The 18,586-nt window shown below is 44.1% G+C and overlaps 1 protein-coding gene across 2 annotated transcripts in view; it reads left to right on the top strand.

Annotated features, from left to right (window-relative positions):
* The window catches only part of LOC144736816 (uncharacterized), a 674,279-nt gene that overhangs the window by 216,881 nt on the left and 438,812 nt on the right, over window positions 1-18,586 (top strand). Inside the window, exon 2 of one of the 2 annotated variants that reach the window (XM_078619471.1) lies at window positions 975-1,046. The exons of the other annotated variant lie outside the window; for it this stretch is intronic. Within the exon in view, the coding sequence (XP_078475597.1) occupies window positions 1,037-1,046 (10 nt within the window). The 5' untranslated portion in view covers window positions 975-1,036. The remainder of the gene's footprint in view (window positions 1-974; window positions 1,047-18,586) is intronic. 2 annotated transcript variants of the gene reach the window in all.

The raw sequence follows: 18,586 nt of genomic DNA, 5'->3' as shown, positions 1-18,586 counted from the left end.
TTTTCATCTCACAGAGGCTAGCTGATTGTGTACGAAGTACTAGACATATAGACCTGTGGAAATGTATATGCTCGACCAATTTAGCATTCAAAGTTGATGAAGGCTATAAAGTAAACATAACGTTGTCTGAAACCACAAAATACATTTTTAGAAAAGGAATAAATAAAAACACTTGACCCGTTTCAAATTACAGTATGTGATGAATAGTCATGTTTGCTGGAATTAATCCTGGTTAACTTCTAGATGTTATAGATAAGGCTCTTAGCTCGAGGAAAAATTATATAAAACCTACAATGTCTCCTTCATATATCTCCACAATGAAAAACAAAAAGTGTGTTTTACAAAACCCATTGTCCTCCACCCAGTTCTTCTTGGGAGTGCACAATTCCAGCAGCTTTGATTATATCAATTCTGCTAGAATAATGCACTCACATCTTTTGTTTAATGGCATTTGATTGAAAATATCATTAATGCTGCTGGAAGTATGCACTCCTGGAATGCTATGGGGCCGATGGGTTGTGTAAAAATACTTATTTTTTATGGGTAGGTTGTCATTGCCAAAAAACATGTAAATTTCCTTGCAGTTTGCATGTCTCTTCGATATTTGGTAGCAGAAGTTTTACCTGAATAAGGAACCAGGGGATGGGTGTTGGTTTCAGTGCTTAAATTATGATAAGAGTGTATCTAGAAAAAATATGACCAATTGCTATTCCAGTGTAATTGCTTTTTCCTTCATTGTATCCACAAAACCTGTTATTTGCAAAGATTGGGGTTTCCAGGATTGTTTAATGTTATCTGAGGATTCTTCAAGATTTGCCCGTAGATTAATGTGGTACCAAAGAAAGTAATTGTGAAGGAGATGTCATAGCCATGGAAAATTCAAACAGCTGTGCCATCTGTCACATTCCTCAATCACAGCTCCTACAGCTGTTCCACCCCCCTGCCTCAACTGAGCTCCATCTGTGTTCCCACAGCTCTGCAAGGAGGGACCGGTTCCTTCATTGACTGTGACTCCGCAAGCTGAGCACGCAGAGCCATGGCTGAAGGTTTGTGCACGATCAAGGACACGGGGTCAGATAAGCCCTGATAGCACCTTAACCTGCAGTCACGGGGTCACGGGCTCACGGGCTCAGGCTCTTCAACACACATACACTAGCATGTGAACCTACAGCCTGTGTGTTTGGTCCTATAAACAGATATGGCCTGAGTACTCAGCCCTGAGGTATTGCCTCTACACACTGACCTTTACCTTTATGATTGTTTTTACATCCCTATAAACAGTACTAAATAGGCCAAAGAAACGAGATGCACTGCTTGCAGAAGAACAAGACTGTTTCTGGGTTGGATAGAGCACAACGGAAAATATTTGTTACCTCGTAGTACTAAGTTAAACATATGTTGAACACCACAAGAAACGGCCCCGCTAGAATTTAATGTGTCCATATGTTGCAGGTTTTCTAACATCCAGGACCTTTGTCAGTGCTAACATCATGCCTTTCTCACTGATGAGTTTTCACGAATTCTAGTAGCACATGAGATATTGGCACTTAGTGCTCCCTAGCCATTGACAATTATGACATGGGAAATGAGGCGTTAATTTACCATTATCTTGCATGCCATACTCACCCTACTTGGCCACCAATTAGAAACTGTGGATGACATTAACCCTTGGCACCACCACTATCCTGCTGCTAAGTGGTGGAAAATTAACCAGATATCCTGCCTCATTTAACTTAGTGGACAATGTGTGCGCTAGTATCGTTCAGTTACACAACACTACATTCTACAGATTTTGGAGAAAATGCCAAAAAGGATGAATAAAAGTGAGTGCCCTGGTGAAGTTTAATAGAATTGAGCTGGGAGACACAGATAATAGGAAGTAGTGTGTCAGTTTCAAGTTAGTTTGTGAAAGAAACTGTTAAAGGTGGTTTTATTTTCTGCTCCCCAGCAGTATTTGTACTTGACTGAGTGTATGCACAGTATCACGGTGTTGTATTCTAGCCTTCTTCCATCATTGATATATAATGAATGAAAACACACCAAAGCGCAGCAAACTGCAAAACACCAGGTGTTGTAGTAATGAACGGGAGGAGGGCTAAGATGGCAGAATTGCAAACCTTGCTTCAGGGATAGATAAGGCCTGATGAACGGGCATGTCACCTGCAAGGGCAGAGACAGTGGGAGAGTCAGCCAGACATGGTTAAGGCAGGGGGCCCAACCATCTATGACCTCAGCGCATGGGCGAATAATGGGGCAGTGTTGACTCGAAGGCAATGGAATGGAAGCAGAGGCGCCTTTGTCTGGATCACGGCCACAGAAGGCCGGGGGGGTCATCACTGATTGTGTGTTAGGGATTTCGAGCTAATTGGAACACGTGCACACAGGGAGGAGGAATACGCCTTGTTCTCTGCAGCTGAAAGAGCCAAGATAAACTCAGCTCAAGGTTGTGTAGACAAGAGAGGGGGCTGATTAACAACCACTGCGCGGCTGAACGTGAGGGGGCCTTGTCCTGAAATTAATCACACTCCCAGAGCAGAAGGTTGGATGACCACAGTGAGGCGAGAATAGGGTGTTGTTACTCTCAAGGCTGCTGGCTCAGCTGAATAACAAGGCTGCGGAGGTTGCCGGGAGTTCGTGTTCGCCTAGTTAAGTAAAAAAAGCTCAATTATTTGGTATTGCTATTAAAGTCACGTTAAAGTCGGAATTTAACAACAGGGTAGGCTAAAGTTATTGATACAACTCGACCCGAAGCATAAGGGATAAATCACCACCAGGTCGAAATAAAATACATAATAAAAGAGCGATGTTAAACCCAGGGTCGGAGAGAAAGGGAGATCCCGGCCGTCTTTGTATCCCCGCAGCGCGGGATGGGAGTGTGTATGTGCTCGGGGAGGCACCTCCACTTGGGTTAAGCACCACGATGGGAAACGACACACCTTAGGCTACATACAGAATCATAACTGGGAAATGGTAAGGGACAAATGTTAATTTAAAACTTTTTAACCATGTCTTTGTGTGCTGTGAGGATCGGAGGGAGTGTGCCCCTCCCTCCAGGTCGTGCAACACGGACAGAGACGCCTGTGAGACGATTTGTAACGTCTGTGTTTTGGTTCATGAAGAAGGCCAGACAAGAGATAATATTGCACCCAGACAGAGAGACGACTTCGAGGCAATTTGTAACATCTGATTGTTTGCTCATGGATTTCATGGAGGGAGTATGACAACGGACTATGCCGTGGGTGATGCACACAAGGACACACGGACGTACGGACACACACATGAACACACCTACACACGGACAGATCCTGACACAGTAAATCAAAAGAAAACCCCGCCTTGTGGGCAGGACCCAAAGGGATTTTTCGGCATAAAAGAAAGGACTCTGAGCATTGGAAACCAGTTCGACCAGGAGAGTCAACTCATCACGAGTGCGACCAACAGGGTCGACTCATGAGCGAGCTCGACCGGAAGGGTCGGCTCGACTCATCAGCCGAGTTCGACCAGAAGGGTCAACTCACCAGCCGAGTTCGACCAGGAGAGTCAACTCATCACGAGTGCGACCAACGGGTCGACTCATGAGCGAGCTCGACCGGAAGGGTCGGCTCGACTCATCAGCCGAGTTCGACCAGAAGGGTCAACTCACCAGCCGAGTTCGACCAGAAGGGTCAACTCACCAGCCGAGCTCGACCAGCGGGTCGGCTCGACTCATCTTCAGCTCGACCGAGCGGGTCGACTCAAGGGCGAGCTGCGACTAACGGGTCGGCTCGACTCTTCAGCTTCTGGGACTCAGCCGAGTTCAGACGGCTCTCGGGGCTCGACTCGAGCGGCTCCCCGTCTCCTCTGCAGGCGGGCAAGACCCGCTTGACAGCTCAACTCGGCCGCGACAGCCCAACCTCTGCCGAGTCGGAGGTCCCTCTGCTGGCCGCCAGCGTCGCGGTTTGGCGATGAGGTGACGACCCAACACTGCACGCCAGGAGCGAGCTGTGGGCGCCACCTACCGACCGAGCATCCAAACCAAATTCCCCACGGCGACAGAGGAGCGACTAATACGTATGACGCGCACCGCCCCCTCACCACACGACCACCAGGCGTCTGTTTGACATAAAGAACCGACTCCGAACACTGACTATTGAAGACAACTCTTACCACTCAAACCCACTCGAACCCATAAGCCGTCCGTGGCTGTGAAGAAAACACTCGAGACCGAGTGATGGCCATCCGTCGTTTATAAGAGTATTCGTAATTTTATCTTTAATATTTAGTGGACTGTACTCTTAATCGCATAAATTCCCAACAGATCCATCAATACGAATTGATTCTTGGCACCTCCTTCCGCCGAGCCACGCTCACGTGGGGAGTGGTGGCCCACCAGATCCTTATCAGGTGATCTGGTCCCCAATTAGTAAATTTGATATAAGATAACGATCTTCGGAAAAGGAGCATCGTCGCCGGCCCTTACTCCGAGCCATTCTGTTGTCAGATAACCTGCCGATGTATCTGTTGAGATTGGTGCCTTTAAGAATAATAACTGTCTTGATTGTGTTTCTATCGCCGTATAATCTTTCAAGTATCTCATTCATTAACGTTAAGGTTTTCTTAGCATAGTATTTGCATGTTTTAACGACTCTCTCTCTCACTAACAACCATCGCGTTATGCGGGATCTATGTGCCGTTGTCAAAGTGAAATCAGACAATCGTTGATGATACTGTATTGATGCCGTATTGACGTTCCGAGATTGAGAGTTCGCATACTATATCATAGTTGAAGTTGAATTAGTAATAAATTGATTAATACAGAAGTGGTTGTGTGATTCTTTCCTGAACTATGCATAAGATCTGCTTCTGCGTTGAGATCTGAACTTGGTGACCTTAATAAACACACTAACACATACTCAATAAATGTTAAAGCGATAACGGGGTGAACCGGGGACCTAAAGATAAGCGAGAATGAGACGAACCTAGACAACGATGCCGAGTTAATCTAAGTTAATCTTGTATACTTACACCACACCTGCATAACTGCATACGATTAATTGCCGTATTCCGATCGATAACCCACCCTCGTCACCGAGGCGGGGTCTGGTTATCATAACGACTTGCATTATCATAATTACACCCACTCGCATAATTACTACGATTACCTCTCGAATTGGCATAACTAAATGTGCATAATTACATAAATTAACATATTTCCGGATAATTACACATTTGGCCAAATTTCATTTGATTATTATTATTTTCACTGAATATTCATAACCCACATATACGACATAATAATTTCACCCACGCACGCATACAACACATCAAAATTTTCATATCCCACATATACAACAACGGTATATTCAGAACAAAGCCTGTAAGAAACTGCAGTTACAAATGTAGCGGCATCGTTGTACGCAGTGTGCGATTGCCACTACTTACAGCCTGTAATAAAGGCCTCGAGTCAACAGGGGGCAGAAGGGAGGCTAATGGAGATGAGTGAACCCGTTGGGCCAAGGTAACTCCCAGCGTAGCTCGGGACGGGAGGTGCAGACCCCAGAACCCCCCCCCCCCCCCCCAAAAGGGGGGCTGCGGGAAAACGTCACACTCCAGGCCCCTCTAGACGGTTTCAGAAGGGAGGAGTGGCTAGGGTCGGAGTGAGCCAGGAGCCAGTATAAAAGTCGGACCCCTGAACGGGACCGGCAGTTGTCGTCCACTCGAAGATTTAAGAGACTGCCCTGAAGACAGCCCTGAAGACCTAGGAGACAGAGTCGGACCCGAGGACCTTCGCTGGGTCAGGTCCGAGCAGCCTGGCTGATAGGACCCGAGGACCTTGGCTGGGTCGGGTCAGATAGCCTCCCTAGAACCCGATAGCGGAGGACCCTATAGACATTAGCTCCGCCAGTGAGGAGGATATACCTCCCTAGTGTAATGGGTGGAAGGGGCCGTACCCCTTCGTGTTCTGTATTGTTATTTGTAAAATAAACGTGTTGCTTCCAAGAGAGAAGTCTCCACCTAGTTTGTACCCACTACACAAACATATGGGCACACTGCTAATTGTTCCTGTTGTGTATTTGATTTGATGACTACATTATAGAATGAATGAGCAATTTATTGAATAAAATCGAATCTATTTTATAAAGCGCATTTCATATTGAAGTACTTCAAAGGATTGTCCGTAAAAATAAAAACTACACTCACAAGAATAGATAACATATAAGCGAAATAGAAAGTTGATAATAACAGTATCAATGACTACTCTAGAAATTCCAATAAAATGAAGAACTATGATGAAGCGAATGAAAATTATAATTATTACAGTCATCCAATCAGACAGCAACATTGTTTTTTAAAATCTTAAGTTATGGGGAAAGTCTGTACAAATAGGTGATATTTAAAACGTAATTAAAAAAGGGAAACTGACTCAGATTCGCTAATGGACCGAGCAAGGGGATTCCACAATCACAGATCCTGGCTGCAGAAGGTTCTATCTCCTATAGAACATAGTCTTGTCTTTGGAATGATAAGTAGACCGCAATAATATGCGAATTTTTTTTAGAAGCCAGCCCACTAAAGGCCTTAATAATGAGAAGCAGAATCTTGAAGTCGATTCTGTACTATAAAGAGAGGCAGTGCAGGGACGAAATACGAGGAGTAATATGGTTATACGATTTAGATCTGGTTTAAACCCGGGCAGCTGAGTTTTGAATATATTGTAATCTATATTTAAAACATCTTCTTGGTTCTTTCGGTAAAGTCACGTAGAAGGGATATAATAAAAATAAAACATAATCAAATAATTCTCACGACGTTTTGGCCACAACGCAAGCAGCCGTTCTCAGGTGAAGAACAGGTCTGTCGGAAAGACAGCGTCTGAATGAACACCACCAGGCTTGGCAGCGTATATTTAAGATGGGTTGGAGGGGGAAGAGCGCCTTGACAAAGGAATTTGCATATCAAGAGGCTAGTGTTATTGCGATTCCGATTTAAAGCTTTCATGACTGCAGGGATTCATCTCAGCTAATCGAGTCTCTCATTTTTCTGAAGAGATGCCGCGACTCTAAGGTAATACCAATCGCATTTACACTAACCTCTTGATATGCAAATTCCTGTCTTAGTCGAGCTATGTAACTTAAATGAAAAACGAGATTTTGGTAATATTACATATGTCGACTTTAAATGTCAAACTGGGTCAAGGATAACACCCAAGTTTCTGACCTCAGAGAAAGACATAATTACAGTCCCGTCTATCGCTATACTAAAACCATACAATTTACATGCTTGATGTGGAGAACTCAATAACATAATCTATCTTATCACAATTTCATTTAAGAAAGTTTAGGTTCATTCTTGGCTTTGACTTCAGCAAGACAACGTGATCATACGGAAACAGCTACTTTTGTATTAGTCATAGTCTTAAGATAAATCTGTGAGTCATCAGCATAAAAGTGAACATTTAAGCCATGACGACGAAAAATTTGGCAAAGTGCTAATATATGTAGGCTGAACATCAGAGGCCAAAAAAGTCAGCACTGAGAGGAACCCCTGAGGACACGAAACCATGAACAGATGAGCAGTGTCCCATTGAGACAAACTGCTCTCTGTTGGACAAGTATGACATTTGTTAAGGGAGCAGTTCCTGAGATGCTTACAGAAGTCTCAAGACGTTTTAGCAAAATGAAATGATCAACAGTATCAAAAGCAGTACTAAGATCCAGAAGTACCAAGATGGCGAGTGCACCAGAATCGGCAATAATAAATAAATAATTTGCTTCCTTGACAAGTGCTATTTCCATACGATGCATCGCTCTAAAGCCCGACTGAAATGGAAAATGAAATTCTGAAACATTATATTTATCTGCTTTGCCACTACATTAGTGGTTCTTAGCCTGGGGTGCACGCACCTCCTGGGGGTGCGAGATGCCCTTTCTGTGGGTGCGAGACATGGCCAGATGTTTTTACGGTAAATCTTCGAAACACAAATTAGCATGGGGACGTAAGTACAATGATTTGTTTCATCAAACCTATGCATTAAAATTATATATTTTTTAAGATTGAGAAACAATGGGGTAAAAGGCTGCAGTGAAGGTTAAGAACATGCTCAAATACTTTAGACAAAAAAGTTAAATTAGATATGGGTCTATAATTTGCTAGACTTTCAGGGTTCAGATTTGTTTTCTTAATTAATGGAATAACAGTAGCCAATTTTAAACCACGAGGTACCACACCGGTGCTAAACGATTCACAAATTATAGACACAACCAGGGGACACATTACATTAAAAACTTTAACCACCAGAGAAGTTGGAATGGGATCTATGGAACAAGTTGTAGGTTTTACTTTGGAGGCAAGGTCAGAGAAGTGTGATGGGGGTGGCACGGTGAAATCAGTCAAATCAAAACCAAAAAAAATCGGGGGGTTGTTTACAAAAATCAAGAAACGTATTACATGTCACAATGGAACCAGGTAAGAATGATTTACAATCTAATTTGAACATTTGATCAAATTTATATTTGAAGCTTTCGTGACTGCAGGAATCCATACTCTTTTTTCTTTTCTTTATTGATATTTTTTACGATCAGAGGAAACAAGAAGATGCTCGGTGTAGTCGACAATTTGCTTCGTTTATCATGTCGTTTTTTTTGTTTTTTTTATGCTTTGCTTTATGTAACCCCCCCCCCCCCCCCATTTTTAAATGAAAGATTTCACAAAAGATTTCACGCTCTGCTCTCCTCCTTAGCCATTCCCTCTCTCTACCCCGCTCTCTCTCTCTACCCCCCTCTCTCCTTACTCCATGTCTATGTCCCCACTATGTTTTCTATGTAATCCATACTCTTTGGTTCTATCGGTGAAGTCACGTAGGTATAAAATAAAATATATCACGACGTTTCGATTGCAACACAAGCAATGATCATCAGTTGGGAAAACCACAGGAAGATTTTTTTTGCTGAAGTGGGAGAGAGATGCCGTGGTAAGAGGTTATATAGGTAAGAAAGGGGGGAAGGGCAAGGGGGGAGAGAGAGGGGGTAGGGGGTAGGGGGAGGGGAGCGCTGCGTCGATGTTAGGAGAGGGGCGTGAAGCTGGACGGGGGGAGGGGGGAATTGGGCGGGGCTGGAAGTGGAAGGCGAAGAGAGCTGGAAATGCGGGGGGGGGGGGGAGTTAACTTGGAGAGAGAGGGGGGTGGAGGGGAGCGCTGCGTGGACGCGAGGAGAAGGAACGTGAAGATGGACGGGGGGAATTGGGCGGGGCTGGAAGTGGGAGGCTGACAGAACTGGGGATGCCGGGAGGAAGGTAACTCGGAAAAAATTAACCCATAAAAACTAAGTTTTTCACTATAAATCCTTTATATGCGTGGCATCGGGGCGGCTAGAGTCCTCTCGTCCTCTGGCTTGAGATGGCTGCCACCTATGGGTCAGATGATTGTCTGTCACCATTAAGCAATTGGTAATTAAATATTTCAAAAAAATTCCCTAAACAGTGTAAAATTTGGGAATTTTTTTTTACGAAAATTAATTGTCACGCGCAACGAGTTTGTGTGCAAAATGTCAGCTCGATTGGATCATGGGAAGTGGGTTAAAAAACGACCGAAAGATTTGCACGGTCGTAAGCAAGCACGCAAGTACGCAAGCACGCAAGCAAGCAAACAAGTGAACTTAATATAAAGGATTTAAAAAATAGACCAGACCCGGCAGGTATGATAGACAACAACCATAAAGGAGTTAGGGTTTTACCTGGTTAATAACATCCTTCCAATGATTGTTCAATTTGTATCCATCTTCTCGGTTGAAGTTATGTCTATGTTTATATATCTGGATGGTTTCATGAACAAACCTTTGATAGTTGCCTGAAGGTTTTCAGAGTACCTTGGTCTCGGAAAACACAATATCATGTGAGCCCACAGCGTTATAACAATGGTCAGCTATGGCAGAGGTATGGGTTCTGCCGTGTTTGAGATCTGCCTTGTGTTCGCGGACCCGATCCGAGACATGTCGTTTCTTTTCCCCAATATAACTGCTGCCGCAGGTACAACTCAGTTTGTAAACTCCAGGATATTGCATGTCAGGAATGACATCTTCCACAGATGGGATAAGATCACGCATTTTGTGTACTTTTTTGAATCGGACCTGAATCTTGAGTTTGTTTAAGATTTTGGAATTATTTATGGTAACACCTGCTATGTATGGTAACATTATGGTTTTGATTGGCTTTTCAGTCACACTTAAAATTAACAGATAAAATGTCCTTCTGATTGGGACAATGTAGATAACATGACAGTCTTCTCTGCTAATTCAATGTCAACCAAAATTAAAGTTATTTTGATCGCTAAATTCAACCTCCTGTCAAAACAAGCCAGAGCCACACGTAAAAAGTTAGATGTTAACAAGATTGTTATCAATCAGAGTAACATCCCAATTTCAGACAGCCTAAAATCGTTACTAGCTAAAGGGTTGAATTTCGCAGTCACCCCTAAATATATCCCAGTGGATAATATAATTGCCCAGGTCGACATAGCCCTCAAAGGCTTGGGACACATCGCGACAGATGTTGCTAGATCTGAAATTGCCACCATCCTTAAAAATGATAAGAAACCGATTAGTAACATCAGCAAAGATGACCGCTCTGAACTCGCAAAATTGAAAAAGAGAGATGACATAGTCATCCTCTCGGCCGACAAGGGCAATGCTACTGTCATCATGGATAAATCCACTTTCAACAAAATCCAGGACCTTCTTAATGATGGCAGTTTCACCAAAATCAACAAAGATCCTACGAACTCCCTGGCTACAAAAAAACAACAATATACCAGTTCGACTTCTCTAATTAAACCATTCAAATGGCTCTCCCTATAACCTTCTGCTACTAGACCACCCAGTTTCTATGGTCATCCCAAAATCCATAAAGAAGATAATCCACTTCGGCTCATCGTTTCAACTATCAACTCACCTACCTACCAACTGGCCCGTTTTCTGTCTTACACCTTGCTTCCATTCATGGGCAAGACTACCTCAGCAGTACGTAACTCACCTCACTTGATCTCTCTAATCAAGGGCATTTCACTGTCCCCAGATGATTTGCTCATCAGCTTTGTTGTAGTTTCTCTGTTCACCAAGGTTCCTGTACCTGACACCTTAGCAATAATTTAAGACTTAGTCCACATGGACTGAATACAGATGTACCTACTCTGGTTAGGCACTGCCTTACCAACACTTACTTCACCTGGAATGGTACTTTCTTCAAACAAAATGGGTTCCCCCTTATCACCAGTGATTGCGAATGTTTTCATGGATGAATTTGAAACAGATGCCATATAGACATCCATCCTACGTCCTTCCTTGTGGAAGAGATATTAGCTGACACTTTCGTCATTTGGCCACATGGCCTGCCAGCTTTGAACCAATTTCTCAAACACATCAATTCCATACACCAATCCATCAAATTCACCATGGAAGTGGAGAAGGATGGTAAGCTGCCTTTCCTGGATGTTTTGTTTGAGAAGAGACCTGACGGCTTTTTGGGACACTCTGTCTACAGGATATCCACCCACACAGATTCCTGTCTGAAACCTGATTCCCACCACCATCCAGCACAGAAGAATGATCTTATCCAAATACTACACCATAGGGCCCAATGCATTTCCGACCAACACCACCTAGCCAGTGAACTGGAACACGTACACCAGGCCCTCAAAATGAATGGGTACTCGGACAGCATTATTCGCAAAGCTTTTTCTCTAACTATGGAGAAACAACCCAATGAGAAGCCAATCAAAACAATCATGTTACCATACATAGCAGGTGTTACCAAAAAGATTTCCAAAATCTTAAACAAACACAAGATCCAGGTCCGATTCAATACAGTACATAAAATATGTGATCTTATCCCATCTGTGAAGGATGCCATTCCTGAAATGCAATATCCTGGAGTTTATAAACTGAGTTGTACCTGCGGCAGCAGTTGCATCGGGGAAACGAAACGACTCGGACCGGGTCCGCAAACACAAGACAGATCTGAAACACGGCAGAACCAATACTTCTGCCGTAGCTGACCATTGTTATATCGCTGTGGGCTCACGTGATATTGTGTTTTCCGAGACCAAGGTACTCTGCAAACCTTTGAGCTACTATCAAAGGTTTGTTCATGAAGCCATCCAGATATATAAACAAAGACATAACTTCAACCAAGAAGATGGATACAAATTGAGAAATCATTCGAAGGATGCTATTAACCAGGTAAAACCCTAACTCCTTTAAGGTTGTTGTCTATCATACCTGCTGGGTACTGGTCTATTTTTTTCCAAGTTTACTTACCCCCCGCATCCCCAGCTCTCTTGGCCTCCCACTTCCAGCCCCACCCAATTCCCCCGTCCAGCTTGACGTCTTTCTCCTAGCATCCACGCAGCGCTCCCCTCCCCCATCCCTCTCTCCCACCTTGCCCCTCCCCCTTTCTTACCAATATCACCTCTTACCACGGCATCTCTCTCCCACTTCAGCAACAAAACATATTTCTGTGGTTTTCCAACTTGATGATGATTGCTTGTGTTGCAATCGAAACGTCGTGATTTATTTTATTTTATACCTACGTGACTTTAACGAAAGAACCAAAGAGTCTTTGATCAAATGTAGAAAAAATTGTTCTTGGGTTTCTATCGCCATCCTTAATGAGCATAGAGAGGAATGCATTCCTTGCAGAATTTAATGTGTCTTGATATATATGGATGTTGCTTTCAGATTTTTGTTCACGCTCAGGCTTACTCCCAAATTTTTTTTAAGAAGTGCAGATTATCAGTTTACCACGGAGATCACTGATTGGTGGAGACAATATGTGATTTAAGTGCCACTAAAGAGTCAAGATTACTGGAACGTGTTGGATTATAAAGAAGAACCTTGCTCTCCAAAGAAGGAAACTGAAAGTTTTAGGATGAGGTTTTACGAATTGACTCGGCAAACTTAATAGAAATATTTTAAATTCCTATATTTAATGGTACATTTGATTCCATTCAATGAAAGTGGCAAATAAAGTAAAACTTAACATTCCTTCACAAAGGAACAATTTGAAGAATTAACGTGAATATTAAATCACCTAATAGTAACATCCAATTGTAAGTGGGATATAAATATGACAGCAAATCAGAAAATTCTGCTACAAATATGGCATTAGATTTTGGTGGGCGATAAATGTAAACAATGCAGAAAGGCACTGTGCACGTTACCTTAAGCGCCAAACACTCAAAGGAATTAGAAACCGGGGTATGTAATGGGGTGAAATAAAAATCAGGATGATGGATACTACACCAGGGCGGGGATTAACAAATTCCAGCGAGACCATACCGGCACAGCCATAGCAGAATCTGGTGTCAGGGTTTGCTGTAAAAATTACTAATGGCATTGCGGTTGAGAGCGCAAGGTTTTCCAGTTTAGTGCTGGATACAGACGTCCAGGGCCTGTTGTTGAAATCCAGGTGTAGGAGAACATGGTAGGTGTACAATTCGTGCTGGAAGGTGTTCCAAAGATGGTGCAGTGACAGGGAGCTGAACCTGGTTCCCTGCAAAAAGATACCAGGTGGATGTGTTTAAATCAAGCTTATCAGTGGGGGCCCTAAAAGTGAAGGCCTCAGCCATTTTGGCGCTCCACAAATAGGTAGGGAGGAGCCCGGTAGGTTCAAACAAGCTAGTCTCTAGACTTCTGAGGGAAATGAAGCAGAAACGTTCCCATATGCATGCGGGCATTGTATTGTGGGATCTACAGATGGCACCGAATGTACTGTGTCATCTTCTCTTTGAACCATTAACCATGTGCCTTTTATAAGAGTCCTGGTGGCAATCATCTGGACCAGAAAAGAGAGCAAATGGCAGGCCCTAGTAGATAGTCATCCCTTCACGGTCATTTAAAAGGGAAGGACTGTGTTGAGAATGTAACCCTGTTTCGTGGCTAAGGTGCTCTCTGACTTTCAGGCCAACCTGGAGATTGTCCTTCCATCATTTTATCTGCCCTTCCCACTCAGCGGCAGAAGCTAGGCTACATAGGTTGCATCCAGTAAGCACATGGGCGTTTTATTTGGAAAGATCCATAATTGCAGGATGGTGGAGCAGTTTTTTGTCTTGTGCGATCAGCAGAAGAGAGACTGCACCAAAGTAGAGAGTCGCCTCCACGGTGCCGGACTGGATCTGGGAAGCCTATAAACAGAAGAGTCAGACGTTTTCAGGCAGGTGTAAACCTCATTCGACTATAGCCATGGCAGTTTCTTGGGCCATTAGGGCAGAAGTCACTCTGAAGGATATTTGTAAGGCAGCAGTGTAGAGTTGCTAGCCACGACCATCTGGACACTTTGGTGTCCCAGGAAAACAGCTTTAGGAGAGCTGTCCTTTCAGCTCCGGTTGCCTAATAATACCCAATAGGTTGTGGATGAGGAATTGTCATTTTTACCCCCTCTGACTGGGTTCCAGTATGAGTTATAATGTACATAGTTGTAGCGTGTTGGTGACCACTCTATGAATAAACTAGATTTTATTAAGATAATACGTTTTTCCCCTTTTTTCTGGCAACAAAACTGAAACTTTTAATGAGGAATGATGTCTGCATTAACCACAATACTTGTGGTAAAAATGAAAACAAAAAACACACAATGCATATATTATCAGAGTGTGTTTTTTGTTTGCATTCTGACCACAAGTATTGTGATTAATGCCGACATGATTCCTAGTCAAAAGGTTTCCGTTTTGTTGCCAGAAAAAAGAGGAAAAACTTATTCTTATATTTTGGTACTGGAAAATGATCGCTCACGATGTAGATGCTTATCCCGAGCTCACATTACTTTGATAGTGCATTGTCTTTGAGCTGTACGCCTTTTGGCGTCGTCTGGTCTAGCACCGTTTGAGTCGAAAGAAAGCTGTCTCCGGTGTTGTATATGTTGGTTATCAAAATTTGTTATGTTGTATGCGTGCGTGGGTGAAATTATTATGTTGTATATGTGGGTTATGAATATTCAGTGAAAATAATAATAATCAAATGAAATTTGGCCAAATGTGTAATTATCCGAAAGTATGTTAATTTATGTAATTATGCACATTTAATTATGCCAATTCGAGAGGTAATCGTAGTAATTATGCGAGTGGGTGTAATTATGATAATGCAAGTCGTTATGATAACCAGACCCCGCCTCGGTGACGAGGGTGGGTTATCGATCGGAATAAGGCAATTAATCGTATGCAGTTATGCAGGTGTGGTGTAAGTATGCAAGATTAACTTAGATTAACTCGGCATCGTTGTCTAGGTTCGTCTCATTCTCGCTTATATTTTAGGTCCCCGGTTCACCCCGTTATCGCTTTAACATTTACTGAGTATGTATTAGTGTGTTTATTAAGGTCACCAAGTTCAGATCTCAACGCAGAAGCAGATCTTATGCATAGATTTCAGGAAAGAATCACACAACCACTTCTGTATTAATCAATTTATTACTAATTCAACCTCAACTATGATATAGTATGCGAACTCTCAATCCCGGAACGTCAACACGGCATCAATACAGTATCATCAACGATTGTCTGATTTCACTTTGACAACGGCACATGGATCCCGCATAACGCGATGGTTGTTAGTGAGAGAGAGAGTCGTTAAAATATGCAAATACTATGCTAAGAAAAACCTTAACGTTAATGAATGATTATACTCAATATTGTTCACGCAGTACCGCACTCCTTATTGATCATATGCAACCCTTATCACGTTGTTAGCACCTTGGGTCACGGGACAGTTGAATATTCTGTAGAGGATGCGAGTACGTGCGGCGATTATGACTGAAAGATACTTGAAAGATTATACGGTGATAAAAAAAAACACAATCAAAAACAGTTATTATTTATAAAGGCACCAATCTCAACAGATACATCGGCAGGTTATCTGACAACAGAATGGCTCGGAGTAAGGACCTGCGACGGTGCTCCTTTTCCGAAGATCGTTATCTTGTACCAAGTTTACTAATTGGGGACCAGATCACCTGATAAGGATCTGGTGGGCCACCACTCCCCACGTGAGCGTGGCTCGGCGGAAGGAGGTGCCAAGAATCAATTCGTATTGATGGATCTGTTGGGAATTTATGTGATTAAGAGTACAGCCCACTAAATATCAAAGATAAAAATTACGAATACACTTCTAAACGACGGATGGCCATCACTCGGTCTCGTTGTGATGCCTTCACAGCCACGGATGGCTTATGGGTTCGAGTGTGTTTGAGTGGTAAGAGTTGTCTTGAATAGTCAGTGTTCGGAGTCGGTTCTTTATGTCAAACAGACGCCTGGTGGTCGTGTGGTGAGGGGGCGGTGCGCGTCATACGTATCAGTCGCTCCCCTGTCACCGTGGTGAACTGGTGGATGCCCGTTGATACCCTGTCGCAGCTCGGAACCCGGTCGGTAGGTGGCGCCCACAGCTCGCTCGCAGCGTGCAGTGTTGGGTCGTCGACCAGGGTGAGCACGAAGCCTCGTCGCCAAACCGCGATTCTCACCACTCCGGCGGCAGCAGAGACCTCCGACTCGGCAGAGGTTGACCCACGCAGGCCGAGTTGAGCTGTCAAGTGGGTCTTGCCCGCCTGCAGAGGAGATGGGGAGCCGCTTGAGTCGAGCCCCGAGAGCCGGCTCCGGTGAGCCGATCGAACTCGGCTGAGTCCCAGACGAGCTGAAGAGTCGAGCCGACCCGCTGGTCGCAGCTCGCTCCTGAGTCGACCCTCCCGGTCGAGCTGGATATGAGTCGAGCCGACCCGCTGGTCGCAGCTCGCTCCTGAGTCGACCCTCCCGGTCGAGCTGAAGATGAGTCGAGCCGACCCGCTGGTCGCAGCTCGCTCCTGAGTCGACCCTCCCGGTCGAGCTGGATATGAGTCGAGCCGACCCGCTGGTCGCAGCTCGCTCCTGAGTCGACCCTCCCGGTCGAGCTGAAGATGAGTCGAGCCGACCCGCTGGTCGCAGCTCGCTCCTGAGTCGACCCTCCCGGTCGAGCTGATTTCCAATGCTCAGGGTCCTTTCTTTTATGCCGAAAAATCCCTTTGGGTCCTGCCCACAAGGCGGGGTTTCTTTCGATTTTTGCTGTGTCAGGATCTGTCCGTAGGTAGGTGTGTCCATGTGTGTGTCCGTACGTCCGTATGTCCTTGTGTGCATCACCCACGGTATATTCCGTTGTCATACTCCCTCCATAAAATCCACGAGCAAACAATCAGATGTTACAAATTGCCTCGAAGTCGTCTCTCTGTCTGGGTGCGATATTATCTCTTGTCTGGCCTTCTTCATGAACCAAAACACAGACGTTACAAATCGTCTCATAGGCGTTTTTGTCCGTGTTGCACGACCTGGAGGGAGGGGCAACACTCCCTCCGACCCTCACCGATGCACAAAGAAATGGTTAAAAAGTTTTAAGTTAACATTTGTCCCTTACCATTTCACAGTTATGATTCGGTATGTAACCTAAGGTCTGTCGTTTCCCATCGTGGTGCTTGACTCAAGTGGAGGTGTTTCCCCGAGCGTATACACACTCCTATCCCGCGCTGCGGGGATACAAAGACGGCCGGGATCTCCCTTTCTCTCCGACCCTGGGTTTACATCGCTCTTTTATTATGTATTTTATATTCGACCTGGTGGTGATTCATCCCGTTATCCTGGCTTTTCATAAGTTTTACTTTTGTCTTTTCATGCATAGGCTTATTATTATTAATTTATTTCCGATATCTTAGGTTAAGGGGTAAGTTTCTTGATCCTAGGAATTCGTATTCCTTGGTGTCTGCATGGTTATATAAGCGGAATATAGTTTACGGTGAATAGCGTTAACATTGATGTTATGTACGATATTATGTATTGTAATGTCTTTAACTTAACTTGTTTATCAGGGCTTTACTGACATGAAGTTGCATTTCATAGCCCCGCAGTCTCTGCCCCACCCTGTCTCTGCTCGCCGTTGTTGTTGCTGTCCAGCTGACGCCGTTAACTCAAGGCCTCATTAATTTCCGTCACTCCTTGTAGGTGAGGGCGGTTGAACCTTGGAGTCAGTTCTGGTTTTTGTCTGCCTGCTTCTTCTTGTGTCCCCTGACCCCGGGAGTTATTATTTCTACTTTTATGGCCTGTCGAAGCCCGACTCGCTGTTGCTGGCTGGTGGGTCGCTGGGTTGGTGTCGTTCCCGGCTTTTTGCTTATGTTTGCAGTTCGCCGTGCTCCTAATTTCCTTCCCTCTTCAACCTTATATCGACTATTCGCTCCTGTCTGGGTGCGATTCAATTTTGACTTAGGAAGGTTCTGATTGTCATATGCTTCGGGTCGAGTTGTATAAAAAGTATTAAAGTATGGAAATAACATTTCATATTGACTTAATGATGGTGATGGTGATGGTTCAGTAGGCGTAACTTGTGGCCTGGTTTAATTGGAGTGGGTGTGAATATCAATAACTTTAGCCTACCCTGTTGTTAAATTCCGACTTTAACGTTACTTTAATAGCAATACAGAATAATTGAGCTTTTTGTCTTAACTAGGCGAACGCGAACTTCTGGTGACCCCCGCAGCCTTGTTGTTGCTGAGTCTGCATCCTTGAGAGATATACCACACTCTTATTCGTCTCACTGTGGCCACCCAACCTTCT

Source organism: Lampetra planeri, chromosome 3 (genome assembly GCF_965212315.1).
Source record: "Lampetra planeri chromosome 3, kcLamPlan1.2.h2, whole genome shotgun sequence".
Lineage (NCBI taxonomy): Eukaryota > Metazoa > Chordata > Hyperoartia > Petromyzontiformes > Petromyzontidae > Lampetra > Lampetra planeri.
Note: the sequence above shows the minus strand (reverse complement) of the source record. Positions and strands in the feature narration are given on the sequence as shown.